Genomic DNA, 20,721 nt, shown 5'->3' on the forward strand with positions numbered 1-20,721 from the left:
GATTAGCTTCAGCTACCAGCAACAGATACAAGCTTTACCCAAGCTCAGCAGTATTTGGATTGGGTTTTTCACTGGAGCCCATCAGAAGTGAGTTTCTGCAATCCTGATTCACTCTGAGAACCATTTACTCATAGCTGTTGTGTCGCTGGCTCCAGACATACTGCTCATCCGGTGGAGCTCTGCTCACTGTGAGTAATGATCCACTGTCATTATTTCATTTCCTCGGATTTTTAGAAAAGAAAATGTAATTGTCTTATTTTAATCTAAATTTCTGCTGTAGCAGTAAAACAGAAACAGTAATTAAAACCATGACTCAAAAACAAGAGCACAAATATTTACAAATGCTGATCTTTGTTTCTTTCCTGGCTCTCTGGAAGCCAGACGCAAGGAAGGACTATTAGCTGCTAGCTGATCTTCCTTAGGCAGAAGCAGGCAGAGCAGAATATTGAGTGATTTCAATGCAACATGGTGTTCACAACACTGAAATTGCTTTGTTCTTGCAGGAGACAGGTACGTCACAAAAGAAAGCAACCTTCTGCATCCTATGTTGAAACAGTTGAAGCACAGTGTTACCAAAATTGTGTTAATCATAGCATTGTTATCAATTGAAATGCATTAAGGAACTGCCAGAACAGCAGGATCTTGAGCAGTGACATTTTTAATGCTTTTATGTGCAAGCAAATCTTGCTAGTCATTCTGCAGGGATTAAGAAGCAAAATGGGAAAAGAGGTCAGAAATGCACTAATTCTGAAACCATCCTCACTTTTTTAGTGCAGACAGAGGGATCTGTACTGCACTGGCAGACAGAGTGGAAGAAAAAAACAACAGCCATTACCATACTGTTGTTCAAATTAGTAAACTGCCAGTTCCTCCCATTTTACAGCGACCAGTACTGGACAACAGCAGGGAAGTCCAGGAACCAGGCAGCCCCAGCAGCTGCTGACAGCTAGAGAAAAAATTCCCCCAACATGTTCATGCTGTAGTTTGTGATGCGGTGGCCTCAGCCACCCCCAGTCAGGGGGCATCCACCTTGGTCCCAGAAAACACAGTTGACTGTTGTACTGACACAACAGTTTGTGAGGGTGTGTTGTGAGTGGGTCACTAAAATGTTTTGCTTTAAAAGAACGCCAAAAAACCCTCAGTGACAGCAGCACACCTGAGAGGCGTCCTTGGTTGCAGAATATGGGTTGGGAAAGACCAGCTGAGGCTCTTCATCTACATGCTGTATCACTGAAGGGAGCTATGACCTTAGGTAATTGAAATGTCAGGACATTGTTCAGGCTACAGGATTAATTTCTGCATTGCCTTTATCTACTTTACGGGTTGGTTTGATTCTCTAGGAGAGGCTAGGAGCACTGCCAGTCACTGCCATGACTTGATTCAAATTGGCAAGCACGGGTAAAGCCTGCCTGCAACTCCTTGTTCTTGAAAACATAAAGGGTGGAGAAAGTTATTTCACCCAGATGACCACAAACTACTCTCTTTCTCATATATAGCCCAAGGGGATGCAAAAATTCCTTCCTCCCTGCCCTCCTATTTGGACCCATTTCTTTAGCTAAAAGCTTCTGACCTGACCAGCATTTGGGTTATTATGAACAAACTTTCAGTGCCATAACTGGCTGGTCATGGAAGAAAAGTCCTGTTGAACACTGCCACTGCTGGTAATGGTGCTGTGGGAGCCCCTTTTCTTCCTGGAGCCCCAAAGAGATTATGAAGTGCTGCAGAATTCCCATGGCCAAGAGATAAAACCTGTGCCTATAAGCTGTTTTATTTCACTATATAAGAAATGACTAGGAGACAGACAGCATCCCAGCTGAGGAAAATAGCATCTTCTCTAGACTATATGCAGAGATGAACAAAGTTATTAGCAATGAACGCTTCATGGATGTTGAGAAAGACATAGGTCTATTCAGAGGTCTTGGAAGAATCCCATAGGATATGGCACAGGATAGAAGAGGGTTCCAGGAAATCTGGTTGGTATTCAAAAACCTGCTCTAAGCTCAAGAATTATTCATCCCAACTAAATCAAACAAAGGCAGCAGGAGGGCAGCATGGATGAGCAAGGAGCTCCTGACAAAACTCAAATGTAAAAAAGAAGCATAGAGGAGGGGGAAGCAGGGACAGGGAGCCCAGGAAGAATAGAGAGACACTGTCTGATTGTATAGGGATGGGGGTAGGAAAGCCAAAGCCCACCTGGAGCTGAATCTGGTGAGGCAGGCAAAGGGCAACGCAAAGGGCTTCTACAGGTCTATCAGTGGCAAAAGAAAGACATGGGGGTCTTTCTTTTGTAGGTCCACTGCTAAGGGCAGTAGGGGTCCTGGTGACAAAGGACATGGAAAAGCTCCAAGTACTCAATGTCACCTTCAGCTCTGCCTTTACTAGAAAGACCAGCCTTCAGGAATCCCAAGGCTCTGAGACCAGAGGGCAAGTCTGGAGCAAGGGAGTCTTACCCTTGGTGGAGGAGGATCAGGTCAGGGAGCACTTAAACAAAGTCAGTCCGGGGCACCTGATAGGAGGCACCCGCAGGTGCCGAGGGCTCTGGCTGATGTCACTGTGAGGCCACTCTTGATTATCTTTGAAGGGTCATGGCACGTGGGAGAGGTTCCCAAGGACTGGAAAGAAGTAAATGTTACTCCCACCTTCTAGAAGGGCAGGGAGGAGGATCCAGGGAACTATGGTCTGGTCAGCCTCATCTTAATCCCTGGGAAGGTGATGGAGCAACTAATCCTGGTAACCATTTGCAGTGAGTATTCAACATGGATTTACAAAGGGGAAGTCGTGCTTACCCTACCTGCAGCCTACAATGAGGTGACTGGCTTGGTGGATGAGGGGAGAGCAGTGGATGCTGTTTACCTCGACTTCAGAAAGGCTTTCAACACTGTCTCTCATAATATCCTCATAAACAAGCTGACAAGCTATGGGTTAGATATATGGATAATAAGGTGGATTGAAACCTGGCTGAACTGCCAGGTTCAGGGGGTTTTGATTGGCAACACAAATTCCAGCTGGACAAAGTTCACTAGTGGTGTGTCCCAGGGGCTGATACTGGGGCCAGTACTGTAAAACATCTTCATTAACGACGTGGAAAAAGTACACCCTCAGCAAGTTTGCAGATGATCCAAAACTAGCAGGTGTACCTGATACACCAAATGGTTGTGCTGCCATTTGGAGTGGCCTCAGAGGCTGAAGAAATGGACCAACAGGAATCTCGACTGTCACAAAATCACAGGATGTTTGAGGTCAGAAGGGACCTTTGGAGGTCATCTGGTCCAAACCACCCCTCACTCAAGCAGGGTCACCTAGACCATGTCCAGATGGTCCAGAATCATCATTCCGTGATTCTGTAAACATCTTCTGTATGCTGCTCTCAAGGCTGAGATGCTGGTCTCAATGGAGACCAGGTCTGGCTCAATATGTGCTTACCTGGATCATTTTACAGAATTTTCCGCTATATAATACTATGAAGGATATGTTATGCTAAAAGATCATTTCATTCATTCATCCTATAATGAACAGAGACTTTCTCCAGTTATAGATGGTCCACTGTATCTAATTATACCCTTACATGATTCATAATTTAGATGCTATGAACATTATGCTGTGTTCATCTTGCTGCCTGCCAGCCTTCTGAACTTGTGCAGTAGCTGCTTTTGAAACAGCAGGAGTATGGCTGCTCTGTGGAGGGGAAACCTGGTCGTACCATGAGCCAGTGAGACCTGCTACTTCAGTGCTATCTGTACCTGCTGGAAAACCAGCTGTCCGGAAAAATTACACACAGGGACATTTCAACCAAGGGCAAATAGATAATGTACATGCCAGCACTTCAGTAGTTGCTGGTTGGACTGGACTCTACAAAGAGACCAAGGACAGAACTGAGCCTGGTGTACAGCCCTGGATCTTTGAAATCAGAGTCTAAATGAGACTCAATCTCCAATTTAGAATTTGTTAGGTGTAGTAGGTAGCATCTCTGCAATGGACCTAACCACCTATGACATTTCTGAGAAAAGCAATGGATACATTTTATTCCAAAAATGGATCTGGAAGTTTAAACATAAACAGTAAAACCATATTTGCAAGTTAGCTCTGAAAGTGGCTGTACGAGACAGTGTGTGGAGAATGTTACTGGAAAGGTATCGTAGGTGCTTAGTAGATTGTGTGTGAGGTTCTTATTCTTTCTGTTGCTGTTTGTAAAGCAGCATATCAGCCTTTGATTTCCTTTAAAATAAATCTGTAGTCCTCTTATCAGATGGCCCTGATGACAACTGAATGAAAGGACTGACTGGTTCAATGGATCAATCTAATAAGTGGTAGGATCTGTGTGACCCATTTCAAGTGCAGAGTATGCGTGTCCAGAATTACCTTATTTCTCTCCCATACACACAAATATGCATAAAAACTGTAGTGTCTGCAGAAATGAACAGTTTAAAGTAAAATTTTGAATGCCAAAGTTAAAGCAAAATAAGATTCTTATGTATTTTCCAGAAAGTTGTAAGAAATATGATCTTATTTGGCTACTGAATGAATCAGAAGTTACTAGAAGTCTCTGCTGTGTGTTGTGTTCCATATCACTGGGATAATGAAATTTGTCCCAGATTTTCAACTCCTTTCATGTTTGAACACAAATTAGTACTTCTCACAATTTTTTTCTCAGTACCATAAGCAAGAAGCAAATCCATTTGCCACGTCCAATAAATGAACTTTTCATTTCTCTGCAGGAAAAGTACCGTCCTGCAAAAATAAGAGATCATATGTCAGCTTATTCAAGTTACAAAAGCTGTAGGGTATTTAAGATGCCAACATCAATCCCTAAGTTACTCTGCAGTCTTTTATGCAGATAAACTCCTGGAAGACAGACTGATTTCACCCTTTCTTTAAGACCTCAAAGCTACCAAAGTAATAATATTTTGTTGTGGATTTTTTTTTGTTACTGAGGCAGAATGTTTTACTTTTCATAGGTGTGTAATATTCATTAAACTTATCTACAGCAAATGTAGAATATGAACATGGTACATATACATGGTACTGTGCCACTAGAGATCAGAAGCAAGTTTAAATGGATTTGATATCTCAGTCTTGACTGGTAAGGCAACTGGTGAAGAAAAAAACAATTTAGGTTGGAAGGGACTCTTGGAAGCCATTTAGTTCAATTCCCCACTCAAAGCAGGTCCAGCTAGATCATGTTGCTCTGTTGTACCGGGATTTCTTTGCTGGACACAGCGCTTCACATGTGGTCTCAACAGTGCGGAGTCGAGGGGAAGAACCACTTCCCCTGACTTGTGGGCAAGACTCTTGCTAATAAGCTCAGGATGCTGTTGGCCGCCTTTGCCATGAGGGCACATTGCTGTGTTCTGTTCAATTTGTTTTCCACAAAGAGATCCAGATCTTTTCCAGCAAAGCTACTTCCCAGCCAGTCAGTTGCAGCCTGTACTGGTGCCTGGGGTTATTCCTCTCCAGGGGCAGGACTTTGCATTTTCCTCTGGTGAACTTCATGAGATTCTTGTCAATCTATTTCTCCAGCCTGTCAAAATTCCTCTGAATAGCAGCTCTACCCTCCTGCATATCAATTATCTTTATTAACCAAGGACTTGTTGTATATAATTTGAGTGTCTTTGTTGGATATTTAAGGTGGGTACCATTCTAAGGGCCATATTCTGACAGATCGTCTACAGAAATATTTACACAGATCTCAGCAGGAACATTTGTAGGGTAAAAACAATTAGAGCTTCAAAGTTATTTGGGCACTGAATTGCTGCTAGTTTCAATAGGAACCACCAAAATAGCTTAGATGTTCTAGACGTCAGACATTATTCAACATAAAATTAAGTCTTTGAAATCTGGGCCCAGAACTCATTTGCTGATATCTATTACTCTGCCAGAAAAAAGGTGGAAAGTGGCACTTCCAAATTATATACTATTTTGGTCTTGTGCATAAGTTACTTCCTCATGAATCTTTGTCAAAACCAGAATAATTTCAAAATTGTAGTGTGCCTGACTCATTGAGGGAGGGTATGGGAAACAAATTACTCATGTGAAATTTTTTCCTAGTGCCCGTCGCAGTTCCTCACCAAAATCAAGAGACAGAGCACTGTGAAGATCCTTCCTGCGCTTTACAGGAGGGCCTGTAAGTAATGCTTTAGGGTTAATATCAAGGAACTGTGGATAGTATCATGGACTGAGTTAGCTGTTCTAAGGTAAAAGGACTTGCTTTAAGTTCATTGTTGTCACCTTACTGATTGGAGGGTCTATTCCTATAGTTCATGAAACAATTTAGTCCTGAGCTCTCCCAAAACTATGTATAGTGATATTATGTGTAGGAGAAGGGACTATGTAAATTCTTATGTTCCCTTCCATTCCTCATAGTGGAATTTTCTGTGTTTTGTAGAGTTGTTTTTGTCAATAAGCAAACTACCATTTGGGTTTCCTAAACCGTGTGTCCATTCCTGCCTGCACTTTAAAGGAAGAATATGTCTGTGGGTCTGCTGCATCAGAGCTTCCAAATGTAACACGGCCCATAGCAGTATAAATGAGAAAATTTGATTTCTTGTTCTGTTTCCCTTCCATAGCTGTCCATTTTCTATGGCTGCCCATGACACATTATCTGTGTCCTGCTCTGAGTGCCCAGCTCAGTCAAATATAACCTGTGCTTGCAATGGAGAAACACAGGGAGATGTTCATCTCACCTGGCTTTGGATAGCTCTGTCTGAGTAATCCAGACTCTTTTCATAGTCAAGATAGAGAAAAAGCTCTCATAGGATGCAATCCATCTTATGCGAGGATGGACTTCTAAAACAGGTCTGAAGTATGGCTCTGGGTAACTGCTCTTTTCTCCTCATTGACATAAAACCAGTTAGCTCAGATGTGGACATTACAGAACCACAGAATGGCTTGGATTCGAAGAGACCTTTAAAGATCATTTAGTCCAACCCCCAATGCTACAGACATCTGATATTAGATGACATTTAACAAATTTGTGGCATCCTAAAGAGTTTATAATATCTTGCAGTGTTCAGAATTTTCCTGAGCCATGTATTTTAAATACATGAAGAAAAAGAGATCTTCACCAGTTGTTATTTTTGTTTGGTTGTTTTTGCATGTGTATAAATTGTTGTTTTATTTGCATTGCTGTGTTTAGTATTTCATATTCCTATGTGCATATATTTGATTAGATATTTTAGTCCTCTCCTGTGTTTGTTGTGTTTAGTACCATTTGCTCTCCTTCCCCTTGCAGTTAAAAGCAAATAAAGTGAACATGAGAAATCACAGGGGTTTCAACAAAGCCCTGGGGATAGTTACAGTAATGTTGCTGGATTTTTGATTGGGCTTTTATTTCTTTGCTGAATGCCCTGCACTGACCAAAGGAAATAATGTGGGACTCCCTCCTGTATTTTTGCCTCTTACTAAACCATAGTTCAGCACTGTATTTTTTGATGGTGTCCAAAAAAGGGAAGTAATTCTCTTCCATTTCAATGTAACTGATCCAGGCTAGGAGAGAAGGCTGCTGAAACTGCCAAAAAAGGAAATATTTTTTATATTCTTATTGTGTGCATTCTCTTCCTTAATTCCTGTATAAAATCCAAACAGGATTTATGAGGCAAAGATCACTGTGTAGCTGAAGCTTTAGCATCAATGGGATATAAGTTTCCCATTTAACCTAATGTCTCTCTTAATTAGACTTTATTTTTATATATGAGGATCCTGTGCACTGTGCAAAGCAAAGGGCCTGCCAAACCGCCATACCCCTGAGATCAGCTCAAACAAGAGCTCCACAAAGAAAAGTTGTGTCAGACTTTGTGTGAGGCTGAAAAAATTGGGTGGTACTAATCGGTCCTAACTCAGCGGTACTCGTAGTCCCCAGGCTTTTTCTGAGTTAGGTCTATATCAAAATAGAAAGTAGACTTAAAGATCTGACTCTGTTTGTCATGCTTTGCCAAATCAGCTGTGTCTCTATTTAAAAAGGAATTATTTAGTAAATCCCATTCTTTTTCTCACTATACGTTTTTAGGAAACATCTGCTTCTTCCGTTACATTAAAAATTGGCAGAGTTTGCATGGGTGGATAATCCATATACTAGAAATGTAGGCCTGCTGATCACCTCTCAGCAAACAGTAGCCTGGGTAGAAAAGGTTTCAGAAATACTCCCTGCAAGTATAAGGAGTTTCAATCTATTGCAGTTGGACTAGATGATCATTGTAGGTCCCTTCTGACTGAACTATTCTATTCTATTCTAACTGTAGCAAGCCATCATCAGATATGGGGTGAGCAAAGGACTAGGTCAGGATCAAACTGGTAGTGAAGATGGCCACAACTTCTTGGACAATTGATATGGAGGAGTCTCCATAGCAGGCAGGGAAGAAATCATACACAGTGTGAACAGGTACTGTATAAAAATGACATAGCTGTAGCACAGGGCTCATGGCTGAGCTGGAAAGACACTTTCTAGGGACTCTTGATGCTATGTACTTATCCTCCACTTACTTAAAAACTGTAGCCAATATCTGAAATATCACAAGCAGGCTCTTAAAAACTCTTTAAATTTTTCCTCTTTTATTTTAAAATGAAACTAGAGAAATACCTCTTAATTATATTGCATTAATTTCAGTACATCACAAGCCTTAAGAAGTACGGCCCAAACTCCTTGCTGGAGAGGCTTCATTTGAGAATTTGTTCTTATAATTACTCCTGCCAGCATGCCATATGGTAGGTGAAGATCACACTTCCAGATCTGAGTAAATATTTCCTAGAGAGGGAAACTAAGGTATAGAGAAGTTCCCCTTGGACCTACAGAAAAATCAGGTTCAAAGGCAGAGCTAGAGCACAACAGTTTCCAGCTCCCCTCTGTGTCGTACATGACGAGAAACTACGGTGGAAAGAAACTGGCACTTCAGAGCAAGAAACTGCTTTCCAAGAATAACTCTTCCCTTATGCTACATAAATAATGGTAGCAGCCCCCACATTAGTTCATGTTACAGGACAGAATTAAAAATACTTTGCTTCAGACTGCAACTGAAATGAAGGTTTTGTTCTTGTCAGCCTCCTGTTAAAATTCATATCTGCACCTAACAGCGTCAGGAGAGCTTTTGTGATTTATGTTTTCAAGAGGAATCTTTCCAGAAAGCTCTCAAGGTTTAATATTTCTTTAAACACTGAATTAGCCTCTTTAGTCAAGCCAAAGATTTATTTCTGCCTCTCAGCCAGATTCACAGCTGTTTTAAGTGCCTGCTGATACAAGAATTTTCAGCCTCCACATTTTTTTAGGTTTAGAGTTTTCATCCTTCGCATGATTCTCCTGTGCTGAATATCTACATCTGTTGCTGATGTCTTATGGGGGAAAACGGAGGTGTCGGACAAGGCACAGAGCTGCACGCTGCAAGGCTGCCTCCGACCCCTGCGGTGGCTGAGCTCAGAGACGGGCTCTGCAGGGGACGGGAGCGCTCCCTTCCCAACCTTCAGTCATCACGCAGAGACACCTGAGCACCCGTGCCACTGGCTCCAAAATTCAGCGGCTCCTTATGAAGCCTTTCCTGCCTTAAAACTCCGAGTTCACGCAGGTTAGGGACAAAACTGCCATGTATGTGCTGAGTAGTGCAGTGATCTCATGTAACAGCCTTGAATCTGCCCAGTAAAGGAGACTTTTTGATTATTTGCAAGCTCTGTCCCTGTTTTGCAAGTGTCCAGCCTCCTAGTCCAGAGGTACAGCTTTTGTTAATTCTAAGGCTTCGTTCTTGACTGTCTCTCCAATTCTTAGATGCAGTCATGCCAAACTCCCAGTCACATATTGCAGCCATTTACCAAATGCTTATAAACATTAACAGGAATACACCATACCCATACATAAAACCACACAAAACCATGCAGAAACTAGGCTTGAGAACAGCTGCGAAATCAGCACTACAAAAGAAAACCCAAAATGTGTTATTTCCTCACACTGATGCTTTTGTATAATATTACATAAATGCTAGCTTTTTTGCATTTGATTTTTTATGGCTTCTTAAATTAAGAACAGAACTCCAGATCTATTCACTGTACAGGGCAATTTTTCTTAGCTCTACAAAGAAGATGTGGCAGCATGTACTGTTCAAGGATCCAATCTAGGAGGTTCAGGATTCACTGGCAGGGCTTGCTAGCTGTTAGGTCTGGTTCTGCTTTACTCCAGGATTATGAACATCTTCTTTTTAATGATGTTTCCTAAAAACGCCTTGGTAATTTCTAGTTCAGCAGGAAAAGGGCAAAGCACACAATCCACTGAAGCAGAGGACAGCTCTGCTCATGGCAAAACTGGAGCCCGGCAGCTTGCGTGCTACCTCTCCTCTCCATTTCACTTGCGCCACTTTCCCAAACACATGGCAACTTCTACATACTTCAGGGCATTAATTAACTAATTGTGCTTCTGTGAAGGAGCTGCTAATTGCTGTTATACTCCATTTACAGCTGAGTTCACTGAGGCCCTGGAAGGAAGCAATTTCCTCAGCCTTCCCAAGCAGAGTGATAGTGCCAGGGATTGAGCCCACCCTGAGAGCTATCACCCACCGTTAATCCCTGCTGAAGCAGTTAAGCACTGGAAACGCTCAGCATCTTTCAGGATAGTCCCCAGCACTAGAAAGGATCAGGCTCAAGTGAGGCCAAGGAAAAGCAGCACATGAGGCGCAGCAGTCCAAGAAGGTCCCAGTTGGGGTCAGATGCCTGCTCCAGTCACCGTCAGCTCCTGTTGCATGCAAAGCCGATAATGACATAACTAATAACTAACTACAACAGGAGGAAGGGGAAAACGGTGCAGCGAATGCTAGCAGAACTCATAAAGTCAAATGCCAGTAAAATACAGTATGTGTACAAAATAATAGTTTAGTTCCTGGCTACTTGCTGTGTTCAAGCTAAACAAAAGACAAAGTAATATCTTTGGGATGTATTTGCAATGACAACTGTTCCCTATTATAAGATAAAATTGCAACAGTTTATTTAATTAGTATCTCATTTGTTCTAGTATGTTAAAAGGCTAATAGGCATATAAATTGATCTTGCATCTTTGGACAAATTGCACCATAAATATTATATTGTAAAAGAAGAAGGAAATATGTGAGCACTGGACTGTCTCCCATCAAACTGAATTGAATGTCACAGAAATAGTTCGGAATTTACAATACGGGCATGCTGGTAGGCAGGAGAGATGGTGACAAGTACAAGCAATTAGGGTTAAAAGTGTGCAAGGACCAATTTGTAGCTGTGCTATCCCAGGAGAGACACAAAGAAGGAATGATGCCTTTGAGACACACTTTCTTCCCTCTGTACTGACCTATCTCCAGCTGAAAAAGGAGAACTTCATTCCCCATTCCCGGGCAGCATGCACAAGCTGCTCCAGCCATTCCTCCCTCCCTGGCAGCTGCTCTGGCTGCTCCCCGAGGGTCAAGCCACACTCCCCTGCATCGGGGTACCAATGGGAAGATTCCATGCTTCCCTCTTTCCCTCCCCAGAGCCCCTGTAAGGCAAAGCTAGCATCTGTGGGGAAGCACCGGGTGCTACAGGAGGCTGGCGTCCTGCTGATGCAATACACGCACACGTATATGTACATATGAACTGCTGTGTCTGTACGGCAAATGAGAAATCAAAGCGCACAAATAGTAAAAGGACAAAAATACTTTGAAGAAAAGATAGAATACCTTTTAGAGTAATCTCTTCCATGTTTATATATGTGGTATTGGAGACGAAGATTTGGGTCTCGCACAGGGCAGTTCAGCCCCCATGTGAGTCGGACCTGCATTTTTTGCAATGTGAAGAAGTATTGACCTGCCAGTAAAAGCACATCTTTGTCAGTAGTGTCACCCTGTGATTAACAGTATTTTTGTTTTCCTTTCCTTTTAGTTTGAGCCATCACAGTGTCAGCAGCAATCAGAAGAAAATGCAAACATTTGTCTCAATAGCCCAGAACGCATGGGGAATTTTTATATCTGAAAGGAAGCCCGGCTGGAAGTATCTGATGCAGCTTTTTGCAGTTTGCTCTGCAGTTGGCTTCCTCTCAAGCTTTCTCTTATTCCTTGGCATGCACTTCTCCCTGGCACACCACCCTTTGGGTCCCTTACTGATTTCTGGATTCATCTGGATCTCACTTTCTATCGCGCTGTCCTGTTTCAAGCAGCTGCGCTGTTTTAGTGTCCTGTTCCTCCTTTCTTGTGGATTGCAAAATGGCAGGAATGCTCTTATTACTGCTGGCACAGGTGTTGTGGTGGCCGGCAACATCCAAAATATTTTTCACAACCTAAAGATTCTGGCAGACAGTATAACCTGTCATTTAGAGTATGAGCAATTTGCCTTGATAAAATATTATGTTGAGGCAGTAAAATGGATTTATGAGGCAGCCAAGCTTTCCCCTGAACTATCTAAACAGATAGTGTTCCTAAGGCATGAATTCGTACCATCTTATTCAATTTCAGATGATGCATTAAAACAAGAACTAAATGACACAAAGCAAGAAATCCAGAGAGTTGCCAACCAGATATCTTTCATGCTGACTGTACTGCCCTATATAGGCCAGAAAGCACTGCCTATATTGGGGATTTTTCTAGCTTCTTTTGGAACTGGTCTCTTTATCAAAAAATTCGTGGGCTCTCACAGTGCCAAATTTAAGAATACTTATATCACAAAACAGTTTATTGCATTTGATGAGCACCAAAAGCAACAGCAACGACCCTGTCTTCTGCCACTTAACAGAAAAGAAAGAAAAGATTATGTGACAATCCCATCTTTCTGCCTCACAAGGAAGGACAGAAAAAACATGCAGCGTTTTTTTCTCCCTGTAATCATTCATCTTTGCATATGGCTTCTGTTTGCTGCAGTAGATTATTTGTTTTATTGGCTAATTATTTCTGTGAATAAACATCTCCAAGAAGTACCGGATCTAGAGATTGAACTCAGCCTCTTTCAGCAAGTAAGTACTTATCAGTACTTCATATTTCTTAGCTTAGTGTTGAAAAATTTCCCTTCATCTTCAGCAGCTGCAGGAGCAAACATACAGCCAATGAGCCATCAGTTCTTTCATGGCATTATCATTCGCTTCAAAAAGGGCCATTGCCTTTACAGATACGTATGTTGGATGGGACCAGATAGTTCTCTGCACTTTCCAAAGTGTCCTCATAATTACAGAGGATGGTAAATATAGGAAGAAGGACTTTTATTCCTCCATTTATATATGTGGAAAATATCGGAAGCTTAAAATTGGAAACTCAGAATGCTGACATTTGTATAGTCCAAATGCCACTGTGACACTGCCTACCTCTCTTTAGCTGAGTAATGTGAGGAGCTTATAATTTAAAAAAGCATGGCTGCATATACACGAAATAATAACACGTTGCTGAAATCTCAAGGTTCTTCTAGCAGGAGCAGCAGTGCATTGAGAACCATAGAGTAATTAGGTTGGAAGGGACATCTGGAGGCCATCTAGACCAACCTTGTGCTCAAAACAGGGCCAACTTCAGAGTCAGATCAGATTGCTCAGGGTCTTGTCTGTGAATACTTTTAAAGCTGGAGATTTTACCGCTGGAGTGTGTGACCCATGTGATGCTGTGCAGGCACAGGAAAGCTGCCCAGTTTGATAGCTTGCAAGATCAGGCTTAAAACATTTCCCAAAAGCATATAACCCTTTGATACTGTCAGGATAAAAAGATTTTAAGGGGATGCTGGTGTGTTAGTACAATATGATAGATGCTTTTTCTTCTGTCAATTTTTTCTCACTCAGCATTTTCTATTACTTCCTCTTAGAGCTCATAATAATGAGTATTCATTCCCATTTCTCCCCACCCCCCCCCAAATTCATCTAGCCAAAAGCAGTTCCACGGAGTAAGATTATTAAGGTGAGCAATGCAATAAGCGCATTGCTTGAAATTACAAGCAAAGAGAACAGGACATACATACAATCTGTGGCAGAGAGATTCTCATTCTCACTTTTCCATACATGACATATTGAACCTCTGAGCTGGCTACTTCAGCCAGACCACATTTTCTATGACACACTGCTAAACCATTGCAGGTTCAGCCTAGACAGTGTTGTGGCAGACTGGTGGTCCCGGTGTGTCATGGGACATTCATCTGGTTGGGACTGAACCATGAAGGAGAAGGGAGATGTAGTGCACAGTGTCCTTGAGGAATGGTAGCACTTCAGGCAAATGTGAACTACTAATGCAATTAGCCGAAATGAAGTCAAGATGCTGGTCAAATTCTGTCATACTTCAGATGATAATATTTTATATTGTATAGCAAAATATCAAACACTTCCATGGGATAAAAATCAAATTATTGTCCAATTTTATCTTAACAAAGAGTAGAAAGTCAGTATCTGTACGGCAGACATAAGCCAAAGGTTCCCAGTTTTTGTCAGTGGAAACCCACTTTTTGCTAAAGGATGGCAGCTGCCAACTTCTACTTGTTACCTTTCTAATCGTTACCTGAACTTTCCTTTAGGAAGGTAGGTGCAAAAGCCATTGGATTCACTGTAACTGTGCAATCAGCACACGTATAGCAAGTCATAGCTATCCTGGAGAGGTCAAATTCCTGCGCAAAAGCAGAGAGGCTTTCATCACCTGGTCAGTCAGTCTAATGTGAGATATGTTGAGGAGGCAGATTGCTACACATGCTAAGGAGGCTTTACACCTCATATTAACCCTGTTGCTGCACAGCAGCTGTGATCTAGCATCACCAAAATAGCATGTGAAATGGCCCTGGTCCCCTGGGATATGGTCCTTGAGAGAAAAAGGGTTCAGGACAGCTGGTTGATTTTCAAAAAAATCACCTGCTCTAAGCTCAAGAATTATTCATCCCAACTAAATCAAACAAAGGCAGCAGGAGGGCAGCATGGATGAGCAAGGAGCTCCTGACAAAACTCAAACGTAAAAAAGAAGCATAGAGGAGGGGGAAGCAGGGACAGGGAGCCCAGGAAGAATAGAGAGACACTGTCTGATTGTATAGGGATGGGGGTAGGAAAGCCAAAGCCCACCTGGAGCTGAATCTGGTGAGGCAGGCAAAGGGCAACACCCAGTTACAAGAGAGGCATATACTGGAGTGAGTTGAGTTGTCGTGGTTTAACCCCAGCCAGCAACTAAGCACCACGCAGCCGCTCACTCACTTCCCTCCCACCCAGTGGGATGGGGGAGAAAATCGGGAAAAGAAGTAAAACTCCTGGGTTGAGATAAGAACAGTTTAATAGAACAGAAAAGAAGAAACTAATAATGATAATGATAACACTAATAAAATGACAACAGTAGTAATAAAAGGATTGGAATGTACAGATGATGCGCAGTGCAATTGCTCACCACCCACCGATCGACACCCAGTTAGTCCCTGAGCGGCGATTCCCTGCCCCCACTTCCCAGTTCCTATACTGGATGTGACGTCCCATGGTATGGAATACACCGTTGGCCAGTTTGGGTCAGGTGCCCTGGCTGTGTCCCGTGCCAACTTCTTGTGCCCCTCCAGCTTTCTCGCTGGCTGGGCATGAGAAGCTGAAAAATCCTTGACTATAGTCTAAACACTACTGAGCAACAACTGAAAACATCAGTGTTATCAACATTCTTCTCATACTGAACTCAAAACATAGCACCGTACCAGCTACTAGGAAGACAGTTAACTCTATCCCAGCTGAAACCAGGACATGAGTAAAGAGTCAAGAAGATGCTTAAAGGACTAGAGCATCTGTCATACGAGGAGAGGTTGAGAGAGCTGATGCTGTTCAGGCTGGAGAAGAGATGGCTCAGGGAGATCTCATCGGTGTCTGTAAATACCTGATGGGAGATGGGTGTAAGAAAAAGGAGCCAGACCCTTCTCAGTGGTCCCCAGTGCAGGGACAAGAGGCAACGTGCACAAATTAAAGGAAATTCCATTTCAATGTTAGAATTTTTTTTTTTACTCTTCAAGTGATTAAACACTAGAACAGGTTTCCGAGACAGGTTGTGGAGTCTCCATGCCTGGAGATATTAAAAACCTAATCCTAAGCAACCTGCTGTAGCCTTGGCTATTCTCTGTGTACTGCAGTGTGTGGTTTTGTCTGTGTTTTTCTCCTTGATACCTTAAGGACACCCCCTTTTCATGATCTGCTGTATTGGGTTTGTGTGGTGAGGTTTTGGTAGCGGGGGGGTTACACTACACCTGCCTTGGGTGTGGCCCAATTCAGGGCAAAGAAGGAGCTTAGTCCCACCATCCATGGGCAAAGGGCCTGAGCCTGACCCTGTCTGGCTGATCCATAAGTCCTGTACTATGAATTTGCTCTCTTTATGTGCAATGTTCACTGCTGTGGAAAGCTGCTTGACTGTCCTTAAACAGAAAATTATGCCATCATCAGATTGTTTCCAGTTCCCCAAGGAAGGCTAGTCACATTAAAATATAAAATTTAATCTCAACAGATTTGTCATAACAAGCCTCAGGGCTGCTGATCTCAGGGAGTCTAGGAAGCTGGCTGGGTGAGCAGGACAGACTCAGCAACTTCTTGAGATGTTTGTTCTTGGTATGAACAGTAAAGTTCTTCATGCACTTGTACCCCTGTTTCATATTGAGTTCCTAATGCAGTTTTTCCTTTCTTATACATTGGTTCAGTTTAGGGATAAAATGTACTGAGGTAGATTGGAATGGGATAATGTTGAGGAAAGACTAACAGGCTGAAAATGTGCAGCATGCTTTGGGCACCTGATCCTTCCAATGAGCATCTAACAGAATTGCCTGGCCTCTGAAGGGTGCTTAGAAGAGTATCATGGTTTAACCCCAGCCAGCAACTAAGCTCCACACAGCTGCTCACTCACTCCACCCCCACCCAGTGGGATGGGGCAGAAAATTGGGAAAAGAAGTAAAACTCATGGGTTGAGATAAGAATGGTTTAATAGAACAGAAAAGAAGAAACTAATAATGATAATGATAACACTAATAAAGTGACAACAGTAATAATAAAAGGATTGGAATACACAAATGATGCACAGTGCAATTGCTCACCACCCACTGATTGACACCCAGTTAGTCCCCGAGCAGTGATCCCCCACCCCCACTCCCCCCAGTTTATATACTGGGCATGACATCACATGGTATGGAATATCCCATTGGCCACTTTGGGTCAGGTGCCCAGGCTGTGTCCCCTCCCAACTTCTCGTGCCCCTCCAGCCTTCTTGCCGGCTGGGCATGAGAAGCTGAAAAATCCTTGACTTTAGACTAAACATGACTTAGCAACAACTGAAAACATCAGTGTCACCAACATTCTTCTCATACTGATCTCAAAACATAGCACTGTACCAGCTACTAGGAAGACAATTAACTCTATCCCAGCTGAAACCAGGACAAAGAGCCACAAGGAAGAGCTACATATCCCCCTGACATGGTCAGAAAAGAGGGCTGGGGGATTCAGTGTCCCTACAGTGTTCCTACACAGCATAGAAAGTTGCCTGTCAGTATGAAATACTGGTCCCAGCAGCATGTCTAATTTAGTCCCTCTCATTCAGCATTTCAGTCTGCAAACAGTGCAAGACATCAGCTCTTCTAAGTAAAGGCATCTATTAGAGGAGGAGAGGTGGCTTTGTTTGCATGATAACCTTGTGGTCAGTGCACTTGCCTCGGTGGGTGAGGATGCATTGCTGATCATGTACCGAGCCACAACCAAAGGGATGGACACACTCTGCTCTGCTGTTTGAAGGAAGGACCCTCCAACAGAGGATCTGAGCACATTCGTGGGAGTGGGAATATATTAAACCATTATAACCAGATTAGCTAAATATTTGTCTATCAGAGCCACTGAAAATGTAAGTTCTTAACAGTCCAAATTGTGGGACAGTCTTCCAAGAGAAATTGTGAAAATGCAGTCTGAAACATTTATAAATAACCAATAAATAATATTGTTATGAGCATAGCATGTATAGACACTGGATGGACTAGATGTTTTATGGTCCTTTGTAAATCTGAATGACCAATGGGAGAAGTATTAAGAAAGGAGGGAATCTGTACTATAATCAACTCTTTTTTTCCCCTTTTCTTGTGCAGAGGAATGAGAATAGCTTTATCTTTCATATGACAGAGAGCATTCAAAAGACTGATCCTTTCAAGATCTCTTTGTTCAAGCATGACTGCATCCCTCAGCCAGAGCTCGCTCCTTCCACAACATGGATCCAGCTTGGAGTCATCATCTTCTTCTTAATCATTTTTGGGTTATTCTCTGGCCTCCTGACCCAACTTAAAATACTGGTGTCAACTTCATTTTATCCTGACACTGAGATGAAACGGATACATTATTTGCATGCAAAATTACTCAAGAAAAGAGCAAAGCTACAAGAGAAAACTGGGAAGAACATGTTTGCTAGAACGGTAAGCCATCAGCCCTAGGGGAAAAAAAAGATCTTCCTTTCTCAGGGTGGTAGCCAGATCCAGGAAATATTTAAACACTTGTTAACTTCAATTATGTGCTAATAGACTTTCCCCAGTGCTCTCCTGCATAGGGGGCAGGGACAAGTTGCCTAATGGTGAGATTAGGTCATGTAATTCTTTTGTTCTGTCCTTCAACACACATGCACCAGACATGACATGGGTACACCCAGATGACCATGTGCTGGCAAAAAACATACCCCTCAGACTTGGAGGTCTCCAGAAAAGAAACTTGGTTTTCATGAATATATGAAAAGCACCTCCAGCACAAGAAGTATTCCTGCAATCTAGAAAGAAAATGTTAGGCATTTGTGAGCAGCCTCTTAATGTTGAGAAAGTTGTTAAGTTGTTGCTTAGCAAAATGGAAGGTGATATATTTCTGTTTTAAAACACAGTGGGAGTGCAACTGCAAATACCATTAGGAAACAGAACTTTTTGCCTGCGAAAACATTCACCCTGTATATATACACTAACAGAAATAACAAACACATATGCATGTATTTATGGCAAATCCAGATAGATAGCTGCAGACACATATAGTTTGTTTTGGTTTGTTTTTTTTAATAGCCTTCAGTACTGACTCTACAGGATGTTAGTGTCTAGGTGATCTCTAATGCAATATTACTATGACCATAGCCTCATATTTCTGTCTTTTCAGGTCAACTTTTGGTTTCCAATACTTGAGGCAGTGAGGAAGAAAGAAAGGAGTGTGGTAAATGACAGCATGGTGTGAAAGAGACCAAGTGAATCTTTGGATAAGGCTGAGATGCTCTAGCTCCACAGGGACTTGTGTTTCGCAGCCATCTTTCCTATGGAATGTCAATTTTAAAATGTAAAAAATAGGATCAAAGGCTAATTATCAGTATTTTTGGAAAAGTGCAGAAAAGAAGCCACGGGAGACAGTGTGCTTTCCACCACAGAGAGATCTGTGTTGCATTAATACTTGTTTTTCAACTTGGGGTCTGCATTGTCTGGTACTTTAGAAACCTGTGGAGGGTCTGTTCTTCTGCGTAAAAGCAATCAAACACCTTGGACCTTTTAGGACTACAGCACAAACCTCTGTGTTGAGCTAACAGAGGACATAATGGCAGTAGCAGGTTTGTCTTCTTCACGTTTGCCAGACACTGAAGATAGAAGACACAGCAGAGGCTGTCCATTGTCTTCTGGGCTAGCCAAAAACCTAACTAGAGGGCTTAGATGTTTCTAAACATTTCTATTTCTCAACCCTCAACTGCCCCAAACCCTTCAGCCGTGTTCTTTCCCATCCCTAGCTTCATATACCTGCTCCTGCATCTGTAGTCATCTCTTCTGCAGGGCCAGGGGTCTACATGCCCTGTCAATCTTCTAGCCCAGCCAAACTCTCCCTCCCACCTTGGCTCCCCCACTTACTTCTGCTGATTTGTCTCTCCAAAGCTTCTAATCCTAGTTTCCTACCTGGAATTCTTCACCTGTTCTTAGTCTCCCACTTTCACATATCCATAGACTGTATCGCTAGTGCAGATTGTCCTGTATCTTTGATGATCATGAGACAGGTAATGTAGCACATGCAGAAATGGGAATGCTCACAAGAGCTATAATACAGAGGAATCAGGTGCTGTGGGTGCAAACAAGCCGGTTTTGAGGTACAGGGGCATACGAGCAGAGGTGAACAATGCTTTGAATCTTGCAGTCCGAGGGAGCCTGCAGAAGTGGCAAAAATGGGCTTAATTATGTTGATAAAGCCACCATTGACTTCAAAGAAACAAAACTGAGCCAATACCGAGTGCTTCACCTATTCAACTAACATCGGTGATGTGACCATATGACACAAGAACAAATGCTAAAAGCATAAAGACATAGGAATGGCTTGACTGACGTGGCACTAGAGATTTAATGTAGACCTAAAAATCTACCCAACAGGCAGTATACTCTTGATTTTCAGCCACAGCCAAATTTTTTCTTTGGGTTGCATAATAGCAAACTCTACTCTGTTCCTCTATAATAGGTGCATGGTCTCAGGACAGCTATTGATCGATGTCTCTGTTATTGGAATGAATAAAGACAGTAGCAAGTGTCAGAAGTTATTTTCCACTTGAAACACTGAAAAAAAACAAGTCTTTTTTTCTTTGGGTCTTTGAAACGAAGCCTCACTCCTCCATGGACACAGGTAGTTCAGGTTGCCGGTGTGCCAATAAATTGTCTGTAGAAAATGAGGTGCTAGATTAAAGCCATGCATTATTGAGGGTTGTGCTGAATGTCTCCGAGTGGCCTGGCTATGTCCTCTTTTGCTAAAGCAGGACAGCCTTGGGTAGTAGCAGAACATCATTTATATCCCAGGTACTACTGTCAAGGACCAGTAGCAAGAAGCAT

At 42.4% G+C, this 20,721-nt stretch overlaps 1 protein-coding gene across 1 annotated transcript; it reads left to right on the forward strand.

Moving 5' to 3' along the window:
* The first annotated feature begins 6,070 nt into the window (after nucleotides 1-6,070).
* DCSTAMP (dendrocyte expressed seven transmembrane protein) lies at nucleotides 6,071-20,304 on the forward strand. The gene is made up of 4 exons (XM_075024377.1): nucleotides 6,071-6,121; nucleotides 11,854-12,916; nucleotides 17,995-18,315; nucleotides 19,031-20,304. Exons 2-4 carry the CDS (start codon nucleotides 11,891-11,893, stop codon nucleotides 19,103-19,105), a joined length of 1,422 nt encoding a protein of 473 aa, XP_074880478.1. The 5' UTR covers nucleotides 6,071-6,121; nucleotides 11,854-11,890; the 3' UTR covers nucleotides 19,106-20,304.
* The last annotated feature ends 417 nt before the right edge of the window (nucleotides 20,305-20,721 follow it).

Source organism: Buteo buteo, chromosome 3 (assembly GCF_964188355.1).
Source record: "Buteo buteo chromosome 3, bButBut1.hap1.1, whole genome shotgun sequence".
Taxonomy (NCBI): domain Eukaryota; kingdom Metazoa; phylum Chordata; class Aves; order Accipitriformes; family Accipitridae; genus Buteo; species Buteo buteo.

Coding starts and splice junctions, on each gene's coding strand:
- DCSTAMP (XM_075024377.1), top strand. CDS start 11,891: ATGCAAACATTTGTCTCAATAGCCCAGAACGCATGGGGAATTTTTATA. Junction 12,917..17,994: donor AACTCAGCCTCTTTCAGCAA/GTAAGTACTTAT, acceptor TTTCTTGTGCAG/AGGAATGAGAATAGCTTTAT. Junction 18,316..19,030: donor AGAACATGTTTGCTAGAACG/GTAAGCCATCAG, acceptor CTGTCTTTTCAG/GTCAACTTTTGGTTTCCAAT.